Genomic DNA, 26,605 nt, shown 5'->3' with positions numbered 1-26,605 from the left:
ATGATTGAAGATGTATATGGGGAAGTCAGTTGGCAGAGAGACTGCAATGTGGAATACTGGCATCTCAAGCTCTTTGCTGTCTTAATCAGCATTTCAGGATGCATTACTAAACATTTTCAGGGTTGAATCAGACCAGTGTTTGGCCCCGAATACACAAATGGTTGTAGAAGAAGTACTTCAATCACCTAGTGCAAAAACACTCAATTATAAGTAAAACCCCTGCACTGATCATCTTACTTAAGTAAAAGTACAGAGGTATACTTAAAATATCAAAAGAAAAAGTACTCATGATGCAGAAAACTGGCTCCTTCAGGTGTTATATGATTATATATTACATTAATGGTTGTCACAACTGATGCATTAAGGTGTAATTTTGTGTACTACTTTATGTACTGTTGGATAGTTTAACACAGTGCATTTTATAAGCTGAGAGTATCTGCAAAGTTACTCATGACTATTGCTGAAAAATGTTTTACTAGTAATTATTTCCCTGTGAAACATGGTGGTGGTACTTTAGTTAAAGTGGCAATCTTGAAGACTTTAATTTAAGTAAGTGTCTTTTAAGTCACCATCTATCGCCGCAGTTTTATGAACTAGGAGTGTCGTATGACAAATCACAAGGAACAGGAATTACTAACACAAAGTAAGTGACATTAGTTAGTGACAAGTGTGATTCAATAAAATCAAATAGTATATATAATATAGGCTATAATAATGTTTTGTTAAATAACAAAATGTCTATCTAACATAGAGGCCTAACATGTATACGTATTATAAAGGAAAAGGGCTGAAAAAAAAGATGGAGTTTAAAACTTCAGTCATGAAGGCACAAGGGCACCTGCAGCCTCTTCCCTCCATTTTGCTAATGAACAGTCCCTAAGGGACCCAGCTGTGACCTCTGACCCCAGATACTATAATTAGGTTATATTTGGAGCTGCTGAATGCAAAAAAAAAAAGTGGAACGCCATAAAGAAGATTTAAATGAACATCTTCAAAGCACTTAAAATAAATGAAATTGTCAGAAAGTACTTTGAAGAGCCACAAACACAAATGACAGTGATGTATGAGATAAAACAACTATGATAAACTAAAACAAGACCGTGTGTGCATGCCAGTGAGACTGTGAGCTGTAAGAGAGAGAGGCAGAAAAAGTATGCGAGATTACTGCAAAACATGTGTAAACTGAGACTTGACCCCGGCGGCCACAAATAAATCTCCTGTGATTTGTGTCATTCCCGACTTGATCATGAGATTATTCATCTCAGTATAACAACTCATAGGAAACATCTTCATGCAAAATTTATGTGCGATCCCGATGGAGAAGATTAAAGCATGCGAGGGCCGTATGAGAGTATTGTGACAGTGCAGCTAAGTGATCTATTACATGTTTAGAAAAGCATTAGAGAGCATTCTCAGGGTGTCTCTGCGCGTTTCCAGCTGCGTTTGCTATCAACCCTCTCTGACTGTTTATCTGGTGTAGGGCCCTCTTGTATTCAGTTTCCCACTGGGCTTTACACTAACACACACACACACACACACACACACACACACACACACACACACACACACACACACACAGTCACACACACAAACTACACAAACTGAGATGAGAGGCACAAAGAAGAAATTTACTGTCATACAAACAAACACATACACAATCAGGATCCTGAGAAAGTGCAATGAGAGAGCAGGTGTCAGTTTTCACATGAGGCTCTCATGGGGGCTCGCAGGGTAAATATCAGCATGAGTTTTTCCGAGCTCCGAGCGTTGGTTCTTCTCACAGCCTCTCGTCGCCATTCGACCAGGAGCCCCTTCACCTGCATGGGGAGGTGGGAAAGTGTCGACCTCACTGCTCTCACTGGCTCATCACAACACAAAACTACAACAGAGTGAGGGAGTAGTTCAGATAGCCTTTTCCCTATAAACACATACACAACCATACAAAGGAAGGAAAGACTGGTTGCACATTCATTTTACATCCAACGCTCTCTGGACCTTGCAGCTACACTGTAATTCCAGATATTGTTAGTTAAAAAATGTAAAGGAATAATAGCCATAATGGAAACAAAATCCACATGTCTTTAGTACATGTTGTACTTTTATTTTTCAAGTGTGCGTTGAAGAATGTGATTTTCAGTAAATGTACCCTGGCATTCAGGATATCAAGGTTTTTCTCGTCTCGCCTTAAAATAATTCTACAGGCAATTGGACTGCGTGATCCTGATTCCACAGACACTTTAACAGTGTTTCCCATGACTGACCCGGCAGAAACATAAGACACAGCACAATCCTGGGGCGGGAAGGGCATATTTTCTGCTACCCTGAACATGGGCTGATTATCAGAGTATCCCGTCAAGGTCTTAGATCTCATTACCAGCAGATAGATGACACTGTGCAGGAAAACAAACAGCAGCAATGTCAGATCAGCCGGATTAGCACCGAGGTGCCATGGGAAGCTGCTGAAAAGTCTGGGAACGAGGGCATCTCAACTTCTCAACTGCGGTCAGGTCGTCCTCTGGTGTGTCAGCTGGGGCATTTTAGGTAGACATGCAACTGCTGCACCGAATTTGTTTGAATTATACAGAATTTCTAAACCCAGTCAGCCTATTTCATACAGCACATCTAAAGGTTGTGTTAAGTCCTTTTTAGCAAAGTGTGACGTTCAGTGACTCTTCGAGTCTACTGCAGAATTAGAAGTCTTTAAATGTCAGCCATGTTGGACTTATGTTGCATCACAGAGACAAAACATGTGAAATTCTTATGTTATCATGTATTAAAGACACAACCTGCCTCTTTATTTCTGAAAAGGCGAGAAGAGGCAGCGAGAGAAAGTTACACACAACGTCAAGGTCCCATAAACACCAGTAACACCACACTGCCACTACATCCTCTCTGTGTTTGCACACGCCCACACACATAGAGGGATACAGTATACCAAATAAATAGACACAGCACTAACACATGTGTGCAAACTCTCGTATGCGTACAGCAGCACCATTTGAAGACGCTCTCATTGGCGGGCCGGTGAGAACGCAGAGGACAAGCAGAGGCCACAACATGGCGGGAATCTGGTTCAGCGGTTAAAGTATGGGGACAAACAGACCGTCTTTCATCAGTCAAAGATGGTGATGCAGAAGAGCAACAAGTAGGTCTGATGATTCAAACACTCACACTGACCTTTAACAGTAAGACTGATTGAATGGAGGTCTGCACGCTGATTCAGATCAAAGCTCCTCTGACACTAACTAGTCATTCCACATAAAAATTAATTGTATCTTTGATTAATAGATAAAATGCTTTTATTACACATAAATCATGGAGAGGGCAAAACTTCTAATAAAACGACATGTATAAATGGATAAGCCAGAATCTAACTTCAATGATTTTTTCTACTTCACATTTGCAGCACAAATACAAGAGTGGATCTTCTCAACTAACTCCACGAGAAAAAGCCAGTAAGTGCATTTGCAAAAATGTCTTCTTTTAATTCACTCAGTGCACCATTCTGGTTACAATAATGCATTCACTTTGGAATGACACAGTCACATGCACTGACATAACTCTGTGTATGACTTAATTCATGTTTAATAAATGTAATTTTCACATACATTTTTTGTTTACCTCTCCATTCCCTACTCCATCACTTTTTTGAGGGATGAAAACTCCCAGTTAAAAAGTGAGAATAACCACATCAAATAAGTTTAGTCTCACTGTGTTTGAACTGTAAGATCTATACAGCCACATGAAAGCATTGAACATGATCCAGGCTGCAGAAGACTGTAGTTTGGGTCATACCAGGGTCACGCTGAGTGTGTGCTATTGTTTTAGTGGACACGCGTATGAATACATACTCACTGATGGCTTTGACAAAGTGTGTAAATTTGACTGTCCGTGTCTGACTTCACTGTGCACACGTGGAAGCTGTGACATATTTCTGAAGTCCATAGCTAAGTTTAGGCACTAATGTATTCATTTTTCTTTGACTGGGTTGCACAGCCACCCCTTTCCACCCGTCGCTCTACGCTTTAAACTCTGCTGCTTTGGAATGGCCTGCAGAAAACAAAGCTCTGTCCTGCTGCAGACAATAAAGCAGCTGGATTTCTGCACATGTGCCATTGTGTTGGTCTGAGGCCTTGTCATAACTCCATCGGAGGGGCCTAGACTTTCATCACACACACACACACACACACACACACACACACACACACACACACACACACACACACGTACACTGAAAGTCACTGGCTCAGGGAGATGCATGGCAGTGTTAGCACAAAAGAATATTTGATTTGGTTATAAATACCACAACATGAAAGAGAAGCTCAGCGGGGTAAAGGGCAGAGGGCACGACAACCAGAGGCGTCGTCACCATCATATATGATGGGTCTGACAATCAGGTTAGCATTATTGAACTGTGACTAGGGCTTTATGTCTCTCCTTTTTCTGACTTGATTTGATTTATCCTTTATTTACTTCAAGTCTCGTGAACATTAATATGCTAATAAGAAGCTTTTGAAATGATTGGTGTTGTTAAAAATAGTATGTTGCAGAATGAAGCCGGTGTAAAGTAGCCTACTGACCAAATCCATGAAAAGTTTTATCATTTATTATTATTATATGATTTGGGATGTTTAAAAAAAAGAACCACAGTTAATTATAATTATGAAGTAGGATTTCCTTTGTGTTTAAATCTAACAACCAGAAAGTGGGTATGAAAGAAAAAAAAAGATACCTGCTATAAAACCCAGCAACACAAAGAAGCAAACATAATTTTAATTGGCTTATTTAAAGTCCCCCTCCACTAAAAGAAACGTCCTTTGCTCATTGTTAGCACAGTTGAATATTTGGCCCTGACAGAAATGAGACATGTGAAAAGTTAGACACTAGAAAGCAGATTTCACATTCTTTTGCTGAAGGGGGGCCATGTTTCTCACCTTAGATTTGCGTTTAAGACGTGCATGTACGAGTACTTTGTGACATCACCACCAGTTTGGAAACCAATGCCCGTCCAATACCATCTACTCACACAAGCGTATTGTGGAAAGCTGAAGCCTCCAGTGAAAATACACTGACAATGGACATCTAGTGTTTTAGCAGTTAAACATTTGAAATGAACACTATTTGCATATTTTAAATGAGGGAGATGATAAGATTTAATTAAAGGTTAGTTAATTTTTTGGTGGACAAAAATATATTAGATACAAATTACAATTCAGGCAGAGTATTTTTTTTTTATATATCTAAATATGTGTCTGAGGGGGTTGGGGGGGTCCTTTAAACTCACATTTTAAATTACGTTAATTAGTCATTTCTAAGCAGACAGCTTCATCACAATAGTGAATTGTATCTTGGTTTATCTTTGCATACTGTTACTCATTCTGCAGGTCAGACGTCCCTCCCCCCCTCGCGCTGTGTGAGTGGTTTAAAGTTTCTCTTGCAGCACTCTGATTGGTCCGTGAAGTTTTTCTGAGGGGGAATAACTTCACAGCTCTGCGCTCCCTGACGCACAGCAGCCCGGGGAGTTGAAGGCAGAGCTGTGAGAGTTTAGTAGTATTCTCTTATCTTACACGTCAGGGTAAGAGGATGCAAAATCATGGAGATTATCAGAGATAGAATAATAGTTGTTTTATAAAGATTTAGGACATCGCAGGTTTGGAATAATCTTTTTCTGACTTTTTTTTTTAAACTTTGCACCACTGAAAATGTCTGCTTTGGGGGTTTGGATTAACGCAGTTTGGATTTTACTTTTTGCCATTTTTGATGTGGCTCTTTCAAACTACTCCGAGGACCAGTGCAGCTGGAGAGGCAGGCAAGTGTTTCTAATTGTATCTCTGCTGTTTCTTCATTTGGCTGAATGAAAAGATGATTTTAAAAATGCCACTGAGAGATGCTACAGGTGGCACTGTATTTTTTATTTGCTTGTTTGGTGTCAGAGTGAGCGGTAAAGGACAATGCTGGTTTGAATGCATCACGTTGAGACTTGCCATTAGGGCGTAATTAAAATGTTTCTAGAGCTCTGCAGCGATAGCGCCTCCGGGCTGTCTGCAGGAGGCACAGAGGGTCCAGACAGACAGGAGACTGGAGGATTAATTCCGATACTTGCAGGAAACACGCATTGTGCATGCAGTTGTTGAAGTGCAGCTTCATCACAGCTATGTATTTTAAAATACATGCAGAGAATGAATGCATTTTCATAAAATTGGACCCTACAGATTATGTGAAGGGCCCCTGCTTCCACACAGCTGCCAGTAGGCGGCGCCTTCTCTGAATATGTCTTGATAGGTTCTATAGAAGCTGGAGTTTTCATTATTTTATTAAGTCATTTTGTATTTATACTAAATGCTTATTATAATTTTGGTTCAAGTTGCCTGTTTGCAGGGCTCACATTCAGTCAGTCCATCCTGCAGTGAGTCAGTACACTTCAGGGAAGTATCCACTGATGATGATGTTAGGGACTCTGGATAAATGATGGTGAAACCTTTACTCAGCTTCCTTTCCCTCTCTTCTTTCCTTCTCACAGTGGTTTGTCCCAGCAGCAGGGCAGCGTGGAGCAGATCTCCCTCCACTGCTCAGAGGGCACTCTAGACTGGCTGTACCCCAAAGGAGCCCTGCGCCTCACCCTCTCACCCCGCCTGCCCTCTGTGGCAGTGGGGCCCGGCGGCAGCAGCTCAGGCCTCATCACAGCCTGCGTCAAGCCTTCGGAGCAGTTCCATGGAGCCCAGCTCTACCTGGAGAGAGACGGTGTCCTGGAGCTGCTGGTAGGGGACCGCCTGGAGTCCTCTCCCCCGCCGAGGGTCCGGTGCTTCAGCCGCCTGCCTGGGGAGAGGGTGGCCCTGTTCCTGCAAGCTACACCTCACCAGGACATCAGCAGGAGGATCGCCTCCTTTCGCTACGAGCTGAGAGGGGACTGGACCGCTCGCCTGTCACTGGACTCCAACACCATCAGCAGTGAAGGTGAGCCAGTGAGGCACTAGTCAGCCAACTTAAGCTCAAATACACTTTGATTTGTTTTCTTCTTTCTAGTTAATGAATTAACTAGAAAAGGGAAATACAGAAGTACTTTTTCTTCTCAAACTATATTCTTTCTTAAGTTGCCATGTGAATGTCTGAAAGTTCACCTTGTTTCTTTATGGATGTCAAAAACTGTGACTTCTTAGTCGCACAAAACTCTCATAAAAACTACCAAACTGTGGTCACAACCCTTTTTTTCCTCCTTACTGAAGAGTTTGGATGCAAGGTCTTACCCCACCAGTGACGATATTATACACCATAAAATTCTGCCTGTAGATGATTCATAATTCATAACAGGCCTCTGTGGGCTGGTTGGACTTTCCACGGCCCATGTAGAGTACAGAGAGGAGGAAGTGGCCAAACTTTCCCCAGAGGCGTGCTGGTTTGGAGTAGGAGACAGGGAGCTGTGGAGTGTGGAGGGGGGGGGGGGGGACAAAAGCACAGTATGTGGGGCTTTCTCCACAGTCCAGAGCCCTTTGAATGGGTGCCGCATGAGTATTCTGGGATTACTGCCGTCGCCTAGGCGACAGGGAGGCCTCTGCCCAGCTGAGATGCTCCCCTCTTTTGTTGAGCTGCCTCTCTGTGGGGAGACTTGTCTGTAGGAGTATACTCCCCCCTACATCTCTCTCTCTCTGTCCCACACACACACACACACACACACACACACACACTGATTAGGTTTGGAAGGGGGTTTGCTCTGGACTAGAGAGGAAGGAATCTCATTTATCAAGAGGTTTTCACTAAGGAGGAGAATGTGTGGGGTGGGCAAGGGGCCTCCAAAGAACCACAAGGAGAACTTTAAAAAATGCCAGGACTTTTTGTCTAGCCACAATTCAGTCAGACCAGACAGCTAGAGCTTTTCTGGTTTGGTTTTTGTCCTTTTTTTTTTTTTTTTCCTAGCCATCTTAAATCCAGCTACAAATTTCAGGAAGGTGCACTGTATTTTTTTTTTTTTTTTTTTAAGAAAATTCGTCAGGCCTTAGGTGAAAGGGAGCACTGAATGTTCTGGGAAGTGGGATTGTGTTGCTTTAAAAATCTTTGAAGTCCTCCCCGACTCCCTTCCTTGGCCCCTGTCTAGGCTTTGATGAGGTGTGACTGTAGACACCCTAAAAGGCTTTAGGGGGGGAAGTTTCATTTGGCCTTTAAATCGTCTAGGGTGGACGAGCCTTGCACCTTAAAGCTCCACTGGTCCTCCTCTGCCAACTGTAAAAGTAGCAGCTGTCTGTTACAACTCAGCGGTTGGTCTCTCCTTTGTTGCTCGTCTTTGCACAGAGTTTCAGGTCGGGATTCACATCTGACATTCCTGTGCATGTGATCTGGAAATGCGGCCTTTGGTTTCCAGAGGCTCAGTATAAGTATTAACATATAGGTGTTTCCGAGCAGTTTAGAGAGTTTAGTGAGGTCACTAACCGATTCTCCCTCTCTTTTCTTTCTTTTTTCCCGCTCCAGATGCCTGCAGACCCTGCAACAACACAGAGATTCTGATGGCTGTTTGCACCAGTGACTTTGGTGAGTTACCTTTTTTCAACCCCTCCCCACCCTGCCTATGCAACATGTGAAAGACAGCAAAGAATGAAATCACTGAGAGTGCCCCCGCCTCAAATTCAGATAGGATTAACATATTAAACCAGACCACCAAATGGCAAGAAGTCCTTGCAGCAAAGCTACAGAAAGTAATGATTTCTACTCAGGATCGACAAATCGGTTGTGTCGAATTGGTTTAAAGGCAGAGCACCCCAGTGCCTGCAAATCCCCTCCTCTCAAAAGTGCAAAGGTTAAAGGTGAAACAGCAGCTCTCTGCATCCCCCAACACACACACACACACACACACACACACACACACACACACACACACACACACACACACACACACACACACACACACACACACACACACACACACACACACAGAGGAACTCCTACTGGAGGCGCTGTAGTGGACTAATCCCAACATCACCCCCTTAGAGAAAGAGCAGTGGGCTAATCTGCAGGCGTCTGATTGAGTTGTAATGGGACTGAGAAAAAGTTCAGCCAGCAAAAAAAAGTCAGAGGGATTAGTGACCAAGCCTGGGCCTTCCAACGGCTTTACCATCAGTCGTTACCCCACACTGAACCACATCTCTAGCTGAAATAGGACACAGCAACATTTTCAAGATGATAAAAGCACAGTAAAGCATCTTATGTTAACATAAGTCAGAAGTGTGTTTTGTAAAATAACCATAGAAATGAACTAGAAATGAACCTGAATGTTCTGTTGATCCACAGTGGTGCGCGGTAACATCCGTTCAGTGGCGGAAGACGAGAACTTGCGGGCAGCAGTGATCAAGGTCAGCGCCACGCGGGTGTTTCGTCAGAAGTACGCCCTGTTCACCGGCAACAGTCGCCTGACCAGCAAGGGTGAGATCAGGACTCTGCTGCAGTGTGGCGTCAAACCGGGGCCAGGCAGCTTCCTTTTCACCGGTCGGGTCCACTTTGGGGAGGCCTGGTTGGGCTGCGCTCCCCGCTACAAGGACTTCCAGCGGGCGTACACTATAGCAAAAGCAGCCCAGCAAATACCCTGTGAACTGCCTGTAGACTGAGTTCAAACTCTGCAGCGGCTCGTCTATCGCACAGAATCAAGGTTGTACTCAAAGCCAGGCCAAACTCAGCCCTGCTCCATGTTTCGGAAAAAGCCACGATGCGCAACTGTCGGTCGATGTTGCCATGGCGCCACCGACGGGTACTCCCAAAGGACTGAGGAGTGAAATGGACTTTCCCAACACCATTTCAGTGCAATATGCACTCACCTGGTCCAAAAGACCTGGTGGAGTTGAGACATGAGAGACATGGTGGAAATAAAGATTAGAAGCATTTGGCATTGGACAGTTGTAGAAACAGTGATGCCATCATGCTGGTTCAGAGAAAATCTTTTGAAAAGCTTTCCATTCGGGATAAATTAAGTTAAGCCATTAATTCAGGCCTATTCAGAGTCATTGCTCAGAAACTCAGGAACATTTGTGAAAAGTTCTACAGAAAAGCTTCCTGCCTTTTAGCTGATGTCCTGGTGAGGCTACACTGAGGCTACCTTCTTTACCACAGTGTTTTTGTGCAGAAAATGTCTAACCATGGGACGGTGATTTTTTTGGTTACCCCTGTACTGGGGTCATCCTCAGTGTTACTATTACTAAGGAGATTATTAAAATAAAGGAAATATTAAAAATTATATATTTGCACTGATTAAGGAAAGGGAATGATCTGGAAAGTGTGATGCTGCAAGCACTGAAAACCAAAAAAAAAAAAAAAAGCAACTATATGTAGCATAGTGGAGCAAGTAAGAATTTAATATATGTACAGACAATGTGAGCACATACAGTAGTAACACGAAGCTAAGGCTACCTTTCACAGCTCCATATAGTGCTGAAAGCACTTTCACATTCTAGCCAACTCTGAGATTGTGTTTAGGGAAGGAGATGCAGACTCATTTTTTGTAAGATCATATGTTTCATTTCAATAGCAAGCAATATTTCTTTAAAATTGGATTGTATTTGACTTTAAGCAGAGTTATTTAAAATGATGTTGGTTGCAGGAGTCTTGCCAAAGCAGTTACAAGTTTAGTTGTTGTCATGTCATTCACTGCTCTCTCCGGATGTTGCTGTATATTGCTAGAAATTAAAACTAAGAAGCAATTTTTTTTTGGTTTGAAAGTAAAACAAGCCAGCTTTTTATTAAACATTCAACAACAGCCATTCATAACAGAAGTCTGGTGTTATCATGTACTAGAAAGATGAGTGTAAAGATGGAGATTTATAGAGAGAAAAATGTCAACATCCAACTTTTGGTGGAAAAATAAATGACTACACTGGACAAGGCTCGCTCTAAAGAAACAAAATATGCATTTAATGTATACAGTTCTGTTCTGTAAAGTGATGTCATATGTAATGTGCACTATATCAGCAAGGGGAAAGGGGTTCATACCAAATTACCATGATGTGCTGAAGTGGTATGTCTTAAATGCGTACACTGCCATTTTGCTGTTTTATTTTTCATGTGAATTTATGTGAATATCAATGTGAATGTAAATATGTTAATAAGAAATTTCTAGAAACAATGGCATGAAAAAGGCCTGTGGAAAAAAAAACAACAACTGTGTCTCAGTATTGTGGATTATTTTTATGTTTGTCTGTGTTATTAAAATATACTGTGAGAAAACACTCCTGATGTTTTGGCATGTATTTATTTTCTTCTCACTTATATTCACTTTGAACTGATTCTTTAAGGCTTTTTAATTCAACAGGATCATTTCATGCTCCATAAGCCTCTCACTCAGCACATAAAAATGTTTAAGCTACATTAGAGTATGTGGCTCCAAACGTTTCTACCATGGTAAACTTTTCTCAGACATAAGTCACTTCAAGTGCCCATGAATCAGATCCCTGAAAGCGCAGAACAAATGGCGTGCCGGAGAGAGCGAGAGGGCCTAAAAGGCAGAGAGATTTAGGGAGTGTTTAGGACCCTGAGGGCGTTTGGACGGGGAAGGAGGTAGAAAACAGTGGTTGGAATTCTGTTGTCCTCAGCCTCCCATTTTCAGGATTCAGGAAGCAATAAATTGCCATTAAGGGAGCGGCATGGCAGACTCAGCTGAGCTGAGGTGCCACACAGTCGCTCACTTTATCCTGACCACGTGTACACAAAGACACAATCAAACCAAATCTGTTTTCCACTCTGGTCCACCGTACCCCTTCAGCCTGGAGCTAAAGTTTAGACTTAATCTATATATCTGTTACCTGTCATGGCTGACTATGGTACATTTTCTGCTTCGAACAGATGAGGGTAGATAATAAACACCCATATCACTGGACCTATATGATAAATTCACCACCTGTTTCTCCTTCTTGCAAAATTCTGCATAAACTTGTACTGCACACACCTCTGTAAAATCTCAGATTTACTGCACGCAGTAAAAGAGCAGCTGGGGAATTTACATGGTGTTTAGGTTAAATGTAAAAGAATCACAAAAGCTCGACATGCCTACCATGTCTGGCCAGCTATCTCCCATAGAAACCCTGACACTGGTTTGCCACTGCATCGGTAGTTTGTGTGAGTGAACCTCCAACCTCCCCAGCTATTTACTGCCTCAGTGCTCCTTTAAAACATCCCGTAGCTGGGGGCCCCCGAGCTGCTCAACCCTGTACACACGGACACTCCTCTGCCCCCCTCCCTTCCAGTCCATCTGAGGTTACTGCTGCAGGGCTGATAAAGCCAAAACAAAGAGCACTCAAATTATACTCCCTCAACTAATACATCATGTGACATTTTGACAAAGCTCAACTTCCTGCATTGTTGTCATTTCTTTGTGACCCCAGCATGAACCCCTAAAAACAGCAGTATGAATGTCAGTGTAGCAACAGTGACACAGTTTGGTTTAGCACTTGCTATTAAAGCCATTACAGTTAATTACACTGAGTACAATCCAGATAAAACAGAAAAAATATTTTAAATCAACTGTGTCAACAGAAGGTTTGATCAAGGTCCTGAAAACACTTTTCTGTGGTGGATTCGAACTTCTGATTATATTGCACACTGGTAATGAGGCGTGCGCTTGTTCAGCGCTGAGGGGATTTTCATTGGTTTTGCGGAACGCCAAAGACACAACAAACCCTCCTCCACCATCCACCCTGCTCCTCTCTTTATTATGTCCTGTTGTGCGGCTGAGGTGAGGTATGGACACAGCAAAGCGGGAAACACTCAGGAAAGTGGAAGCCAAAGCGATGGGAGAGTTGTTGGGTGTGGACTTCCGTCAGTCCCTGGGGGAGTTTGAGGGAAGTGGCCAGAGACAAAGCTCGAGAGATGAGAGGGGCAGACGGGGGCAAAGTGCTCCTGGACACTCCCTTGTAGTCCAGCACAACAACACCACACCTAGCACACAGGTCCTGTGCTTGTTATTCAACTATATAAAGATTCATAAATCAGACCTGCAAAATTAGACTTGTGTCCAAACTGATACAAGCCTATTAATATTCAAGTTCCTTGTTTTTCTATCAGCTTTTTATTCTGTTTGTTCTCAATTAGTCAAATCTGAAGAGTTTTTTTCCCGTTTGGGTGTCCACAGGAACATCCACTCATTTTCTTCAAAATACCCCCCTCGTGTTCATCCCTGTTCTACAGCCTGATCTCTCTCACAGCTTCTCACACTCATCCTTCACCTGGCTCTCTCTCTCTCTCTCTCTCACTGATTCATGGCTTCATCATCCAGTCTTTCCCACAGCATGGTCCACAGCTGCCGGGTTGTAGCGCTGTTGTGGAACCAAAACATTGGTTGCGATGCCCTGACATACACTTCTACATACACTCTGAATCTCAAATCTCTCGCCTTGTGCCAAAAGATACTTGAGGTTTCTGAATGACTGAATCTCTGCAGCTTTTCCACTGCTTTCCTTTTCCAGTGATTTCCCTCTCGTTGCTGAGTGGCAGATGAGAAAGAGGTTCGTGTTCGGTATTTGCTTTGACAGTTTACATTCCAACTGTTCCTCAAACACTTCAGGATGAGACATAACAATCCAAGGTTCCCATTAAAATACACAATTTCCATCTTTAAAGCCCTATTTATTAAAGATAACTTTAAAATTTAAAGGTAAATATGAGTGTCTCTGTTGATTTGGTGTACGTGCTTTTAACCCATAGTGTATGAGATTACGTAAAAAGCCACAGGGGGAAAGAGAATGTCACGGGGCTTCTGTGCAGCTTCTGCATGAACAATATTAGTAAGAAGTGATGGAGAAACAGCTGTGGGTTTGTTTCCACATAAACAAATGCTGGTAATCCAACCAAACATCGGTGGCTGCCCATCCTGGTGCGTCTCCATCAGCTCAGCACCAGCTGAGAGTGCAGCAGTGCATGACGTTCTCGACCACACTTTGGCATCCCAGAATCCCAGCTGACGATTTCTGGTTCCCATAACACTCTCGCACAGCTGGGAGTGATGATTCACAAATGGAAACTGTGAATGTTCAGGTCTGAGAACACGATAACTTGCTATGCACTAATTCTCATGCAAGGGAAATGCCAGCCATTATCGAGCCACGCACTTCTTCGCGCCCTGCTCCTACTTTACCCTCCTCGGCGCAGTAAGTCTCGTAAGGCACAAACTCGTACTGGTCTTTCTGTAGCGAGCAAGCGATGCGTAAAGAGTAACCTCTATTCACCGAGCAGGGTGACAGAGGGAGAGAGAAACGTGGTCAGCTTTAAAGTGGAGTGGGCAGTTTGGGTGGGTTGAGAGGTCAAGGCAGAATAGAGAACAAGTGTAGAGCGGTGCAAGAGCATGTTTATCTGGCCATGTTATCCCTCTGAAGTACTGAAGGCAGGAGAGCGAGGAGCCTCCTTTGTTCCTCAAGAGCCTGCAGATGGCTGTAATCCCTTCCAAAATGCGCACTGAAAATCAATCAAGACAGGGTGGACATGGTGTATGAGTGTGGAGGCGGGCGACACTTTTCTCAGGGAGGGGGTCCTGCAAAGAAACACAAGTTGGGTCAAACAAGCGTCTTTGGTGCTTTCCCGCCAAAAAAAAAAAGTATTGTAAGGAAAGACAGAAGGAGTGAATTGCGACCCCCTCCGATGAAGGCCCGCTCGCTACCCCTCCGTTTGAGCTCAACACAGCTGCCATCTCCTCACCGTATCCTGGGGCTGACATCGCCTGCAGGGGGTACAACCACAAAAACCTCCCAACACTGACATTAGACTCTAATAAGGCTACTTAGAGACAGTCACTGTGGCAGGACGAGGGGAAACAGGCTCACACGATACTCAACAGAAAAGTGTCAACCTCATAGTGGTAATAGGAAAAGTCAGGGGGATCACCAAAGTGTGAAGGATTCATCCTCTGGAGAGAATAAATGTCTGGACCAAAAAGGTGGGTCAAATGACCGACCAACCGACATACAGCCCCAAGTGAGTGTGGCAAAAAATGTAAATATTCATATTCAGTATTACTGATCATCATATGATCTTTTCCTACAGGTTGTTTCCTACAGTTCCTTCTATGCTAAAATTCTCATCTCTAAACTGAACTTGTAATACAATGGCATAACAATGACTCCTCATGAGGTGACGTCATCCCTCTGGATACTAAAACCCCAGACTGAGAGTCTACCCACTACTAGGTAGCACAGCTGTCTTTTGAAGGGCTCTCCAACCCTGCCAATTAACCACCAGGATTATGGTTTACTGACAAAAACCTGTGCGATTGTCTACACAAAAGGGAGAAACTTCCCTGGCAGATCAGTTCAGTTCTTCTCTCACTACCTGCCACCCACCTCTGTTTGTCCAATCTAATCCTGCAGTACTGACGCAAAGCCCAGCCTCCCCTGTTGTACCTGCTTTTTGTTTTTTTGGGGTTTTTTTGCCTGTTATCTTTCTCCTCGGAGCAGTCGTTTTAGGTTACCTCCTCAGAGACATATAGCACTGTGCCCTATTGTTCGAAATGTTTATTAAGGAAAGAGGTAGGCAGGAACGAAACTGCCACTCACAGTGGTTTTGTTATGTTACTAGTATCTCCTTGCATTTTTCTCCTGCATTTCTCATCTTCGGGGCAAGATTTGTCAACAGATACTCCTGGTGCGCTGTGTTGCGAAAAATGTGAAAACGTGATGATTTGTACCACGTTCACCATGAAACTCTTGCAGGTGTCCATTTATTAGTATTAATAGACAAATATATTACTTGATATAGACATTTTTTGTCAGATTTATCAACGCTCTCACCTCTGCACCCTTGGACAATGACTGTGTGAGAAGGGAGTGAATGTCAGAGGGTTCGTTTTGGAAAGTTACAGAAATTATTGGGGGTTTCTGACTATATTCATCCATCTACCGAACACTTTGTTTGGAGTTTAATGGTGCTGTTACTTATTACCCAAAATATTTTCCTGCCATGTTGCATTGTGGTCTTTTGAGGCAACTGTTGGATTTCTTTCAGCCTAGAGAGAAGCGGCTACATTATTAAGTTAAGCATTAACTTTTGGTTTCGAATCATCAAAACAACCTCAAACACCTTTAAAACTGAATAGTCAATATGTTGCTATGACTTTTTTCTCTATTTTTAGCCAGTTGGGAATAAGAAAATTGAAAAACCAAGATACTTCAAGCACAGTTTCAGTGCATCATGAGGATAGTTTAAGTTTTAGTGCTGAGGTGTTGATATATCCACCCATGAAAATTCTGCTGCAACCCCAATACAATGAAGAGAAGAGGAATTTGTTCCTCTAACCATTAGATAAATACATCTGAATAACTCAGGTTAATCCACAGATCGAACTTTTTAACTTCCAAGAGTTTTCACAGCAACAATTTCCATGTGAAATGCCATTTAAATGTCATTTTCAATGCTTTGAGCACCATAAAGAAAATTCCAGTCACCAATAAAGTATTAGATATAACCAGGAGACAAATATCTTAAGTCCTTAGCACATATAGCTTAATAAAGAGAAAAACATGTCTTTTTAGAGATAGTGTTCGACATGTAGGATTCTTTAACATTAATGACATGACACTTTTAAGCTACATACTCCAGTCATGGTGGAATGTGACTAAGCAATGCTAAGTGGCTGCTAGGAGCACTTTTCATGTTGGATCGAGTGAAAAGAAAAAGAAGCAGAGAAACTCATGAAGCCAATTATGCATCAGATGTGCTGACAGTCGGGCTGCATGTTTATATTCCTACAAAGTGCACTCGCACATTGTGCATCAGCCCAGCCGCTGTGGCCTGTCTGATGTGTCAGAAGCTCCAGAGCTTTCCTCTCCCTTCGCTCTACGCTCATTCCAGGGGAACATGTGCGCTGGAATTCTCCCCCAATTAAGACAGGGATTAGCCGGGTCCACTGTGGGAACCGGCTGAGTGTGGGAAAGCAGAGGGTCTGTCCCTCTCTCCTTCCCTCACCGACACTCAGCCTCATTTTCACTCGCTCTTGTTCATCAAGCTGCCTCCCTCCCCTGTCTTTCTCACCCCTACTGTAACTCTTCCTCCCCTCTTTTCTCACCCTATATTCTAGACTTTTTTTCTTTCCACACTCACATTTTCATCACTTTTTTTTTTACCTTTAGCAGCTCACTGTTAACCCTCACCCCGAGAATCCATTTTTCATTGTTTCCCCCTCTCATCTTTATAATTATGCACACTGATCCCCTTTATTTTTTTTCTTCTTTTCATTCTTTTTTTTCCCCTTCTCGTAGCCACCCAGAATCTCCATAGCTTTCAGTCCTAATTCTTCAAGGTTTTCTGAAGTGCACGGTTCTTCTGTGCTCCCCTCTCCTGCCCCTTCCCTCCTCCCTCTTAATGCCTTTCCAGCCTTCATACTGAAAGCTTGTCTGGAGGGAAGCTGGGGACTCTTGCATGAATAGTCTGAGACTGTCAGACTGAAAGAGGGGGCGAAAAGACAGCTCATCAGAAAAGAAAAGACAGGTGTCTCATAAAACAGAGTTACAGACAGTTTATGTTGGCGTTTTTTTCGCTCATTAATTAATATCCAATGCAGCAAGCTCAAAATGTATCTTAGTAAATGTTAGTATCACGGGAGGAGCACTGGCTAAACATCCATGGGAACGTCCTGGTTAAACTTCATGCTCACTTTTTCATTGTCACTGCATTTCTTTCTCATGATCTTGCATTACTCTGACTATCACATCGGATTCCTCTCCCACTGCCTCCACATTCCTCGTACTCAGTGTCACCTTTTCTTCCCGGTTCCCACTCTCCCTCTCCTTTCCTTGTGTTCCCATAAATCCCTTCCCTGTGCACTCCTCCACACAAGGCTTGTCCGTTCCAATTATGGCAGGGCCGTCCAGCCCCCCGGCTCACACACTCTGCACACACAGCCCGCTCTCATTAAGCCTGTATCAATTAGGCATTAACCTCCTAAAACAAAGGGCCTCTTGACGAGCGGCCCATCGCAGGCCATGTGAGGTACTTCCTCTGCATCGCTCCACCCCGCTTCCCATCCTCAGAATGACACATTCATCCAACCTTTTTCCCACTGTGCTGGTCACACAACAAATCTGGGCCCAAAGTAACAACAAAACGGACGAGAGTGGAGAAAGAATCAAATGTTTAGTTGCAGTTGTAATGTTGATTAGGTCAGGGTCCTTACAGTGTAATGATTTCACACAAACCAGAATGCTTGAGTTTTATATTGATTTGACTTGAGCTTCTGCCTTCACAGCTCAGCAATCTCCGTGATAGAGAGTGAAAATGCTCAAATGTTTTTTCTCTTCTTTTTTTTAATACGACAAGCATAACATAGTATTAAATAACATAAAACATTAGTTTGAACGTGCACAGTAACACCCAGTTGTTTTATTTCACATGCCAAAAAGGGATCATATATTTTTGTGAGAGACAGAAAGTAAAGGAAAATAAACAATTCTTTGTGGAGACGAGAGCCTGACATGAGGAGTATGAATGTGAAGTGAATGTAAAATTTACCAATAAAAGATGATGATATAAAATGATTATGTTAGAAGCATTTCAGTGGTTGAGAATCAGGAATCATTATTTTTGAAAAGTGCTGGACAGGGACGTACTACAGAAGCAACACCTGAAGGAAATGCAATAGACCTTTAATCTCTGTGAAGGTTAAAATGTTCAGTTCTGATGAGACAATCAGAAAGGAGTAAATCTGACACAATGGCACTTGTAGACTGTATTATACTAAAGGACAAAATGCTTGGTTCCACAAAGACATCATTATAAAAGCATCACTGTAACGACCATGTAATAGCAACTTCATAGTAATATTTTGATCCTAATGCTCTGTAACCCATATAGACATAATTGATACAAAGATCAGATTCATACAACATTTTGAATGATAAAATGTGATTGTATAAACAGTAAATAAGTATTGAATATATTAATATTTTAAATACAGTTTTGAGAGGATCAGAGGAAAACTGATCTGTGACATCTGTGACGGTAGGATGGTGGTGTCTGACATGAGGATGTGACAAGTGTAAAAAGCAGATTTTATGCCTGTGTGTGTTTTATTGGCTGTACTGTAGCTTGTGGGTACAGTGATGGACCAAGATGCGCTCCACTTTCAGTAAGATTGATAAATAATTCATACCTTATACCTTAAAAATCACTGCTTCATATAAACAGGATTATCAGAAGTAGGTTTAAGCCTTTTTAAAAAATGAAATATTGATTGTGTGTTAATAATACACGTATGATAATATCATGATGGCAGATGTGAGGTCTTGTGTATCTTTTGTTTATCATGTCATGTGGTTGCCTTTTCACCATCCATTAAGTGTAAATGTGTTTTTGTGTGCTTTTGTACAGTTATGGTTACAGACTCTCTCTCTCTCTCTCCACCTCCTCTACAGAGGATTATTAACACAGCACAGAAAATCACCGGCTGCCCTCTTCCCTCACTCCAAGACATTGCAAACACCCGCCACCTGTCCAGAGCCAAGAAAACATCATCAAAGACTGTTCTCACCCCGGCTACCACCTGATTGACCCTCTGCCCTCAGGTAGACGCTACAGGTCATTAAAAACTCGGACCACGGGGTGCCCTGGTGGCTCACCTGTTAGAGCGCGTACCGCGGAGGCTTAGTCCTGACTTACATGCTCCAATCAGGAGCCAACACTCGTACAGACAAAATGCACAATAAACAGAGAAGATTAATATGACTGATAGCATTCTTTTTTTTCCTCTTAAAATTTTCCATGGATATCACGATAATATCATCATCGTGAATTCTTTTGGCCACGATAATAGTGTAGTGAAAATCTGATATCATGACAGCCCTACTTGGTTGTTTGACTGATCTCAGTGCTGTTATCCTAGCAACAGTGCTACTGTGATAACTGCAGATGATCTCACCAATCCCTCCTTTTTGTGGGACTTTTTTTTATGCATTATTTGAATAATATCTTTTGCAATATTTTTTAGTGTTTCATAGAGAAATTATCATTTAAATTAAAGATTTTTTGTTGCCACATTTATTAGACCAAAAATCTTGGCACATTGCCTTGGGGACCAGCTGTGGTGCACCAGACAAACTCCTACTACAATGCATTTGTAATGTTACAATTTCTACTCCTTTTCTTGCTTTTTGTTTACTCAGAGTATATTTCATTTGTACAAGTTTGCAGAGGCCTCTGCAGACACATCACCTCTCTGTCTTTGTTGGCGGAGCAGCAAAGAACAACCTGGTTTTGATTTTCCCACAGATCTGCCGGTGAGAGGAGTGGTCCCCAGCACCCAGCGCTTTGGCACAGTGACTATGTTGGCACAGACCCAAGCTGAACACCCCCCACCCCTTTTCCCAGGGCCCTGGGAGTGTAATACATTACTAACAAAATCCCACTTCCCATTCCTCTCAAACTTTCACACCCCTGCTACCCCCCTCCCATGGCTGGCATGCCCCCTGAAAAGGGGATTGGGGTGACATGCCTATGCCTTTCCATCTCCTCTTCTTTTCCCAACATTCCCCTGAGTATTTTTGCTTCAACTTTTTTCAACATATAGTTTTATTTTGATCAAGTTTGGATCAAACTTTTCAATTAATGCCACATTTAAAAGGATGTTCTATTTTTAAAGTTATGTCAGCTGTCAGCTATGACGGGAAACCCAGCCACCAAAACACACTAGAGAGAAATAAGCAGAGCCTTTCGCTGTTAAAGGGATTTAAAGGGAATAGTTGCCTATTCAAACCAACACTGGGGTTATAAATATGAACCTTCATTCTGGAAAAAGCCTGGCTTGTTTGCGCCACAGTTCTCAGCACGGCACTGAGGGAAAGTATTCACAGGCGTGTATGTGTCTGGGTAACATGTAATGACATTATTCTCACCAGGGTGACCCCCTCATTGTCACCGCGCTTTCTTCTCCCGAGCTCGTGAAATTGACATAAGCTTTACAAACATTCCAGGCATTTTTTTCTCAAGGCCGGATTTCTTTGGGGGCCTTTCATAGAGAAAACCACCAGTATGAGCAGCACCACCTAGTGATGGTGTAAAAGCACCAAGGTTTCACACATCAAGCTTAAATGCTTCAAAACAGCTTATTCGGTTAGATTTATATGGAGTATCCATTTAAACAGGAATTAGAACTGCTTACAATCACTGATTTATGTATGATGTCACAGAAATACATATTTAAGATTACAATTTAGATTTCAAATGACATATATGTGAGATTTTTAACTTCAAACTGTGCAATCTCATTATTCTGCTGTATATGACTGGAGTTCAGTTTTTCACTTTTCTTAATGGAGAGATGAATTAGCACTTTGGGAACGCCCCACTTCCTGTATCCCGTGCAGTTTGCGGAGATGTGTGATCTCCTGTTTATACCTGCAGGTAGCGGGTAAGTTCAATATAACGCTCTTCTGAAATTTAAACATTATATGATTTACAGATTCAGTGACTTCCTGACCTGCCCAGGTGGTTGTCAATATAGTCCTGCAACTCCAACACCTGCGCCTCTGCAACTGCAGCTCTGGTGATGAGAAGGGCGCGCTCCTTCTCAGAGCTCACCTTTTTGAAGGAAGAAAAGCTTCAAATCACCTTTATCACATAAAAGATTCTCCATATTGAGAATGCCATCAAACAATCTAAAAGTTTTGTTTACCAGTGTAGAGTCTGTGATTTCCTTCAGCTGTTTCCTTATGTCCGGCCAGGAATCCTCACATGTCTGCTCCTGTCTTGCCGGCCTAATAAAGTTACATGATCGTTTTTAAGACACACTCCACAGCTGATGACGTTTTGTCATTTGATTAAATAGAAAAAGGACACTCACTCCTGACAGCTTAAGTTCTGAACGGGTATTCTGAGGGCAGCCACCTGGAACAGAAAAGTCAGAGTGAAGGTCTTGAATCACCATAAACACATAAATTCATGTAAACCAAATAAAGGAACATCGGTGCCGTTACATGATCTGCAATCCACCTCTGCAACAATAGTCCTTTATGTTGCTGCAGGACATTGTTACAGTTCAAACATTCTTTGGCTTTAAAATAGGGGAAGCATGGACACAAATAAGAATCCCCCACAGACCAAATACAAGCATTCACCAGACAAAACAAAGCAGATTGATCCACTTCAAAGCAGTCATCTTTCTTTTATACTACCTGCTCCTGGGCCGCCAGCAGCTGACCCTCCAGCCTCGCCTTGTCCTGACGAAGGTGCTGCAGCTCCTTCTCAGTTTCATCTCTCAGCTCAGTGGGCTCCAGGCTGAAGTGGGCCTCTGGAGGTCCAGGGTCAAGACCGCTCTCTGGTTTGGCCAACATCTGCTCCCTCTGAACCCTAATATCATTATATATAGATGTATGAGTGTGGTTGTATTCTATTCTATCCTTGTTGCCTATGTAACAAATATATGTTATTATCCAAAAAATATCATAGAAAATACATCAATCAGCACTGGTGACATGCTAATTCATTGTGATGTACATGAGTACCAAATTGTAGCTAAATAGCAGTAGAAAATAGTCCCCAGCAAAAAAAAAAGCTATTTACTTGGCTTGGTAGATCCATTACTGCATAGTTATTTTTTGTCTTTTCATGGGATTTGTTGACAAAAACATAAATATACAGTAATGGCGGAGTCATGCTTTATAGATGGAGTCATTGTTAATATGATAGCAGTGCTGGTAAAGGTAACACGTTTCATCAAAAGTTGAACACTAGAGTTGCAGTTATTGACTCTTAAAATCTTTTCTGTTACCTACTAACTACATTGTATTATCTACATATTACATTATCATTATTATTACATCATCACTAACATTATGACACTTCTGATGTTTGGAAATTTAATCATCTTGCCTCAGTTTACCAAGTATTAAGTTTTAGGATCATATTTATGCAGATGGTGAATAAATGTAATCATTGACAATTAACATTAGTGTTACCTGTATGCAATAAGGAGGGCATGATGGCTCTTGGTGATCTTCTGTAGTCTCTTCTTAAAGGAGCGAGCAGCAGAGGCGAGCTGTTCCTCCCTGACCCTGTAGGATGAACGCACATCCTGAAGCATGCTTTCCACAAACGCCCTCATCTTAGTTCCCTCTGAAGGAGTTTTACCATCTCCAAGCCCATCAATGTAGCCCTGGATTAAAAGATGCACAAATGAATGATACACTAAGATGGACTTGTCATTATCTTACTTTATCAAAGATTTGAGTGCTTTGTGTTCACTGCTACTCACAGCTATGTCCTGTATATAGCACACCAGCCTTGCACGGTATTCCTCATTCAGCTCTTTGACTTGAAGCTGCAGCTTTGAGTTCTGCTCTTCTACCTCCTTCACTTGGCTCTGAGAGCACATCAGGGCCTTGGATGAAAATGACGAATTTCAATTTCAACACATTTCCACCATTTTTCACCTGGTCTCTAAATTGTAATAACATTTATTTAGAAGCTGCAAAACAGTGATAGTATCTACAATAACTTCAGCAATGTCCTGTAAATCAGTATCTGGGACTGTTCATGCTCACCGCACTCTGCTCAGATACTTTCTGCTGGCTATTATGGATGGCTCTCTTGTTCTCCTGCTGCTCTTTACCCATAGCCACCCTGGTGACCAAACACAGGCTCAACCACAAAAGAGTAGTGACCAAAATCCATGGACAGCCACATCACAGGAGGAAGCAAAGAGACCACATCACACACACACACACAGTAAATAAAACCAGAGCAAAAATCAAAGAGCAAACCACAGAGCAGATGCATGTGGGATGAACGCTGGGACATATATCCTGAGATGGGTTTGGCTGTTTGATGACTGGAAATGGAAAGATAATGATGTTTCATTTTGATGAGGCTTGTGCAGCAGTAAATGACAAACATTCTTTGGCCCTCACACTTTCTCCTCCAGTTTCTTCTGCTGCTCCTCGTAACTGTTCTTCATTTTCTCCAACATGTCTTTGATCTCATCTTGGTTCCCAAGAAGCTGTGTGACAACAGATGAATGGCAGGGTTATAGAGAGCAGCTACTGAAGCTGTACTGATACATGTAAAAGATATATGCTGACCACTGTTCCCAAAAATGAATTACATTGTATTTTATGCAGAAATACTCACTGTTTTTTCCATAGTTTTTTGCTCCTTGTCCAGTGCTGCCAGATCCTCAGGCTGTTAACACAATCATATAAAACGGAGACTTACATTTCAAATAGTGAAAATATTCAACTTTGAAGATTAAGTTTAACCCAAAACAAAAGCCCAATCAAAACATTTTACATACAGTCTTTTTACTGTACCCAAAAGGCATTACATCTTATGCTAACAAGGCTTTATTTGCAAGTAAAACACAGGAAATCATGAGGGAAATGTTAGACATTTGCACCCTGAGGTAAATCATTTGGCGTTGGTTGCACAAACAGTTTGAGCATCATGTTCTGCTTATGTTGGAGCTGCAAGAGTCTCAGCAGAGTGTCAGTGATGACTGAATTTTAATTTTGATGCGAATGATTCCATTAAAGTACCACTATTAATACAGCTAATGCACTTTCTAACCTTGACCCTGTTACATGACATGCGTCTGATCAAGACCTGCACCCTGTCCAGCTCTCCATGAAGGCCCTGGGTGGTAGTCTTGACGCTCTGCTGCTGCTCCGCCAGCTGCCTGCGGAGGGCGTCCTGGGCCTGGGCCAGTGCCAGCAGCTCAGCACTCAGCTCCTCACTCTGGGCCAGCTCTTTATCACGGGCCTCAGCCAGCACCAGGTAGTTCTTCTTCAGAGTGTTATACTCTTCTGTCAGGTCTTGACCGCTCTTCTCTCCCACTCTCAGACGAGCCTCAGCTGACTGGAGTTCCCTCGATAGCTTGTCTCGGTCCATCTCGAGCTCTGCTATCACGCCGTCTTGGTTCAGTATCTAACCAGGGGAAAGAAAGTGCAGCACAGACAGGAAGGGAAAAAAGGACAGATAAGTGTGTTTGTGAAAATACAAACAACTTTTGTTACTATTGGTGCGGGATATTTCAAGTAATTATATGTATGAGTGGAATTGAGCAGCTTTTTTGCACATTTGCTCTTACCTAGAGAATTTTTAATTCTTATGATACTAATCGAATAGAGGCTTAAATTTTACCCTCTTTTAAAAAATGTAACACTACATCACTTTAAGCCAACCGTCACCTTGTTTTTCAGCTCAAACATCTCCTCCTCAAAGTGCTCTCTCATCTTGTTGGTCTGAATTTTCTCCTCCACAAGCTCTTTAGATATCTGAAAGATGGGACAGAGAAAGCAAATCCCTCTGGTGCTATACTGAATACATACATTGAACCTTTACTTAATGCTTAACACAGGTTTGGTGCAATCTACCTTCAGTTTTTCCTCTTCACTCTGGACCAGCCTGCAGGACAGATCTGTGTTGGAGCTGGCCAGGTGGCCCAGTCTGCTCTCCAGGTAGCCCACTTTGGTGAAAAGCCGTTCATTTTTGTCTCGTAGCTGAGGCTGAAGTGAGGTGACAAAGGTACATGCCACCTTAAATTTTCTCACATGTTGACTGTATTGGTAAGACTTTACTTTAGGTTCCTGTTTTAAGCATTTAAAGGTAGTATAATTATAAATGGTTTATAATACTCTACCATGTTGCCTATTTCTATGAAAATACAAGGATATTTCAAAGTGTTTATTAATGCAGAATAATTAACCTCCCTATCTGGGTGCCTACTGGAGGAGTTACAGTTGTTGGCAAATACATTAATAAACTTATATCTGCTTACAACTATTGTGGTAATCATTTATTACATGTATATATACTGCTTATAATTGAAAAGTACTGCATTATACACCTTAGGGACTATTTTGCTAGCTTTTCCTTTAGCTGAGCATTACTTCATTAACCAAATACCAGGCTGAAATTAGCCTATTTTAATTTTGAGAGGTGAAAAGTAAGATTAACCACTGCACATTAAGAGGACTATACTTACATTTTCCGCTGTCAGAGCTTGAAGTCGCTCCTGAAATTCATCTGAAGTTGACTGGTCCTGAGTGGCCATCTTTATTCAGTGGCTGCATAAATGGCACCCACTGTATCCACCAACAAAATGTTGCCATGGTTCAAAAACACAAACAAAACCGGGCCTGGCCTGGACACGGTTATTTTCGGTCGTACTTCATTTGATACCTAAGACTGTTTATTTATTTTAACAACTTTGCCACAAAAGCCGCTGCAAACTGCATTCAGGCTCATTCCAACTTTCACCACCAACTTCAAACCAATCCTGTTGAGGATTAATGTCTACAGTTAGCTTAGTTTACACTATTCCCTCCCGCTGTATCATAAATAAGACTGCACAGGGACTTCTAACTGCGACGTTAGCGTTTAAACATTGTTTTTTTTCAGCGCATTATTTCAACCTGAGAAAAACTGCAGGGCCCGGTTTCAGCCTCTCCTCTGTAAAATGAATTGGAGCCACTGCGCGGTGAATTCCATTGACAATAGCGCCCTCTTGTGACTACAGATGGGACAACTGTTGACTCCTGGCAATGATGATCTCAAAATTACTTTCTTTTAGTAAATAATGTTTTAGAAAGGAGTCAATAACATTATCATAGATACGGAAACTATATATTAGCGTCAACAATGACTTCATGTTATAGTCAAATGA

The 26,605-nt window shown here is 42.2% G+C and overlaps 2 protein-coding genes across 5 annotated transcripts; one reads left to right on the top strand and one right to left on the bottom strand.

Moving 5' to 3' along the window:
* Window positions 1–1,653: 1,653 nt before the first annotated feature.
* On the bottom strand, window positions 1,654–26,458 carry ccdc78 (coiled-coil domain containing 78). Of its 4 annotated transcripts, none has more exons than XM_056366439.1 (14): window positions 25,925–26,456; window positions 25,314–25,445; window positions 25,128–25,214; window positions 24,508–24,864; window positions 24,073–24,123; window positions 23,853–23,941; window positions 23,487–23,565; window positions 23,198–23,323; window positions 22,902–23,098; window positions 22,119–22,293; window positions 21,788–21,831; window positions 21,620–21,701; window positions 21,425–21,525; window positions 1,654–1,817 (listed from the first exon to the last, which is right to left on the bottom strand). In XM_056366439.1, exons 1-14 carry the CDS (start codon window positions 25,991–25,993, stop codon window positions 1,814–1,816), a joined length of 1,593 nt encoding a protein of 530 aa, XP_056222414.1. In that variant the 5' UTR covers window positions 25,994–26,456; the 3' UTR covers window positions 1,654–1,813. The 4 variants fall into 4 exon arrangements, with proteins under 4 accessions (XP_056222414.1, XP_056222411.1, XP_056222413.1 ...); XM_056366436.1 differs by lacking the exon at window positions 1,654–1,817 and adding an exon at window positions 11,340–14,494 and having other exon boundaries at window positions 25,925–26,458; XM_056366438.1 differs by lacking the exon at window positions 1,654–1,817 and adding an exon at window positions 11,340–14,494 and having other exon boundaries at window positions 24,544–24,864; window positions 25,925–26,458.
* On the top strand, window positions 5,499–11,201 carry metrn (meteorin, glial cell differentiation regulator). Its single transcript, XM_056366440.1, has 4 exons — window positions 5,499–5,809; window positions 6,521–6,954; window positions 8,461–8,520; window positions 9,277–11,201. The coding sequence occupies exons 1-4, from the start codon at window positions 5,703–5,705 to the stop codon at window positions 9,588–9,590; spliced, it is 915 nt and encodes a 304-aa protein (XP_056222415.1). The 5' UTR covers window positions 5,499–5,702; the 3' UTR covers window positions 9,591–11,201.
* Window positions 26,459–26,605: the final 147 nt, after the last annotated feature.

Source organism: Seriola aureovittata, chromosome 21, assembly GCF_021018895.1.
Source record: "Seriola aureovittata isolate HTS-2021-v1 ecotype China chromosome 21, ASM2101889v1, whole genome shotgun sequence".
Classification (NCBI taxonomy): Eukaryota; Metazoa; Chordata; class Actinopteri; order Carangiformes; family Carangidae; genus Seriola; species Seriola aureovittata.
The sequence above is the reverse complement of the archived record's forward strand: the minus strand, read 5'-3'. Positions and strand labels throughout refer to the sequence as shown.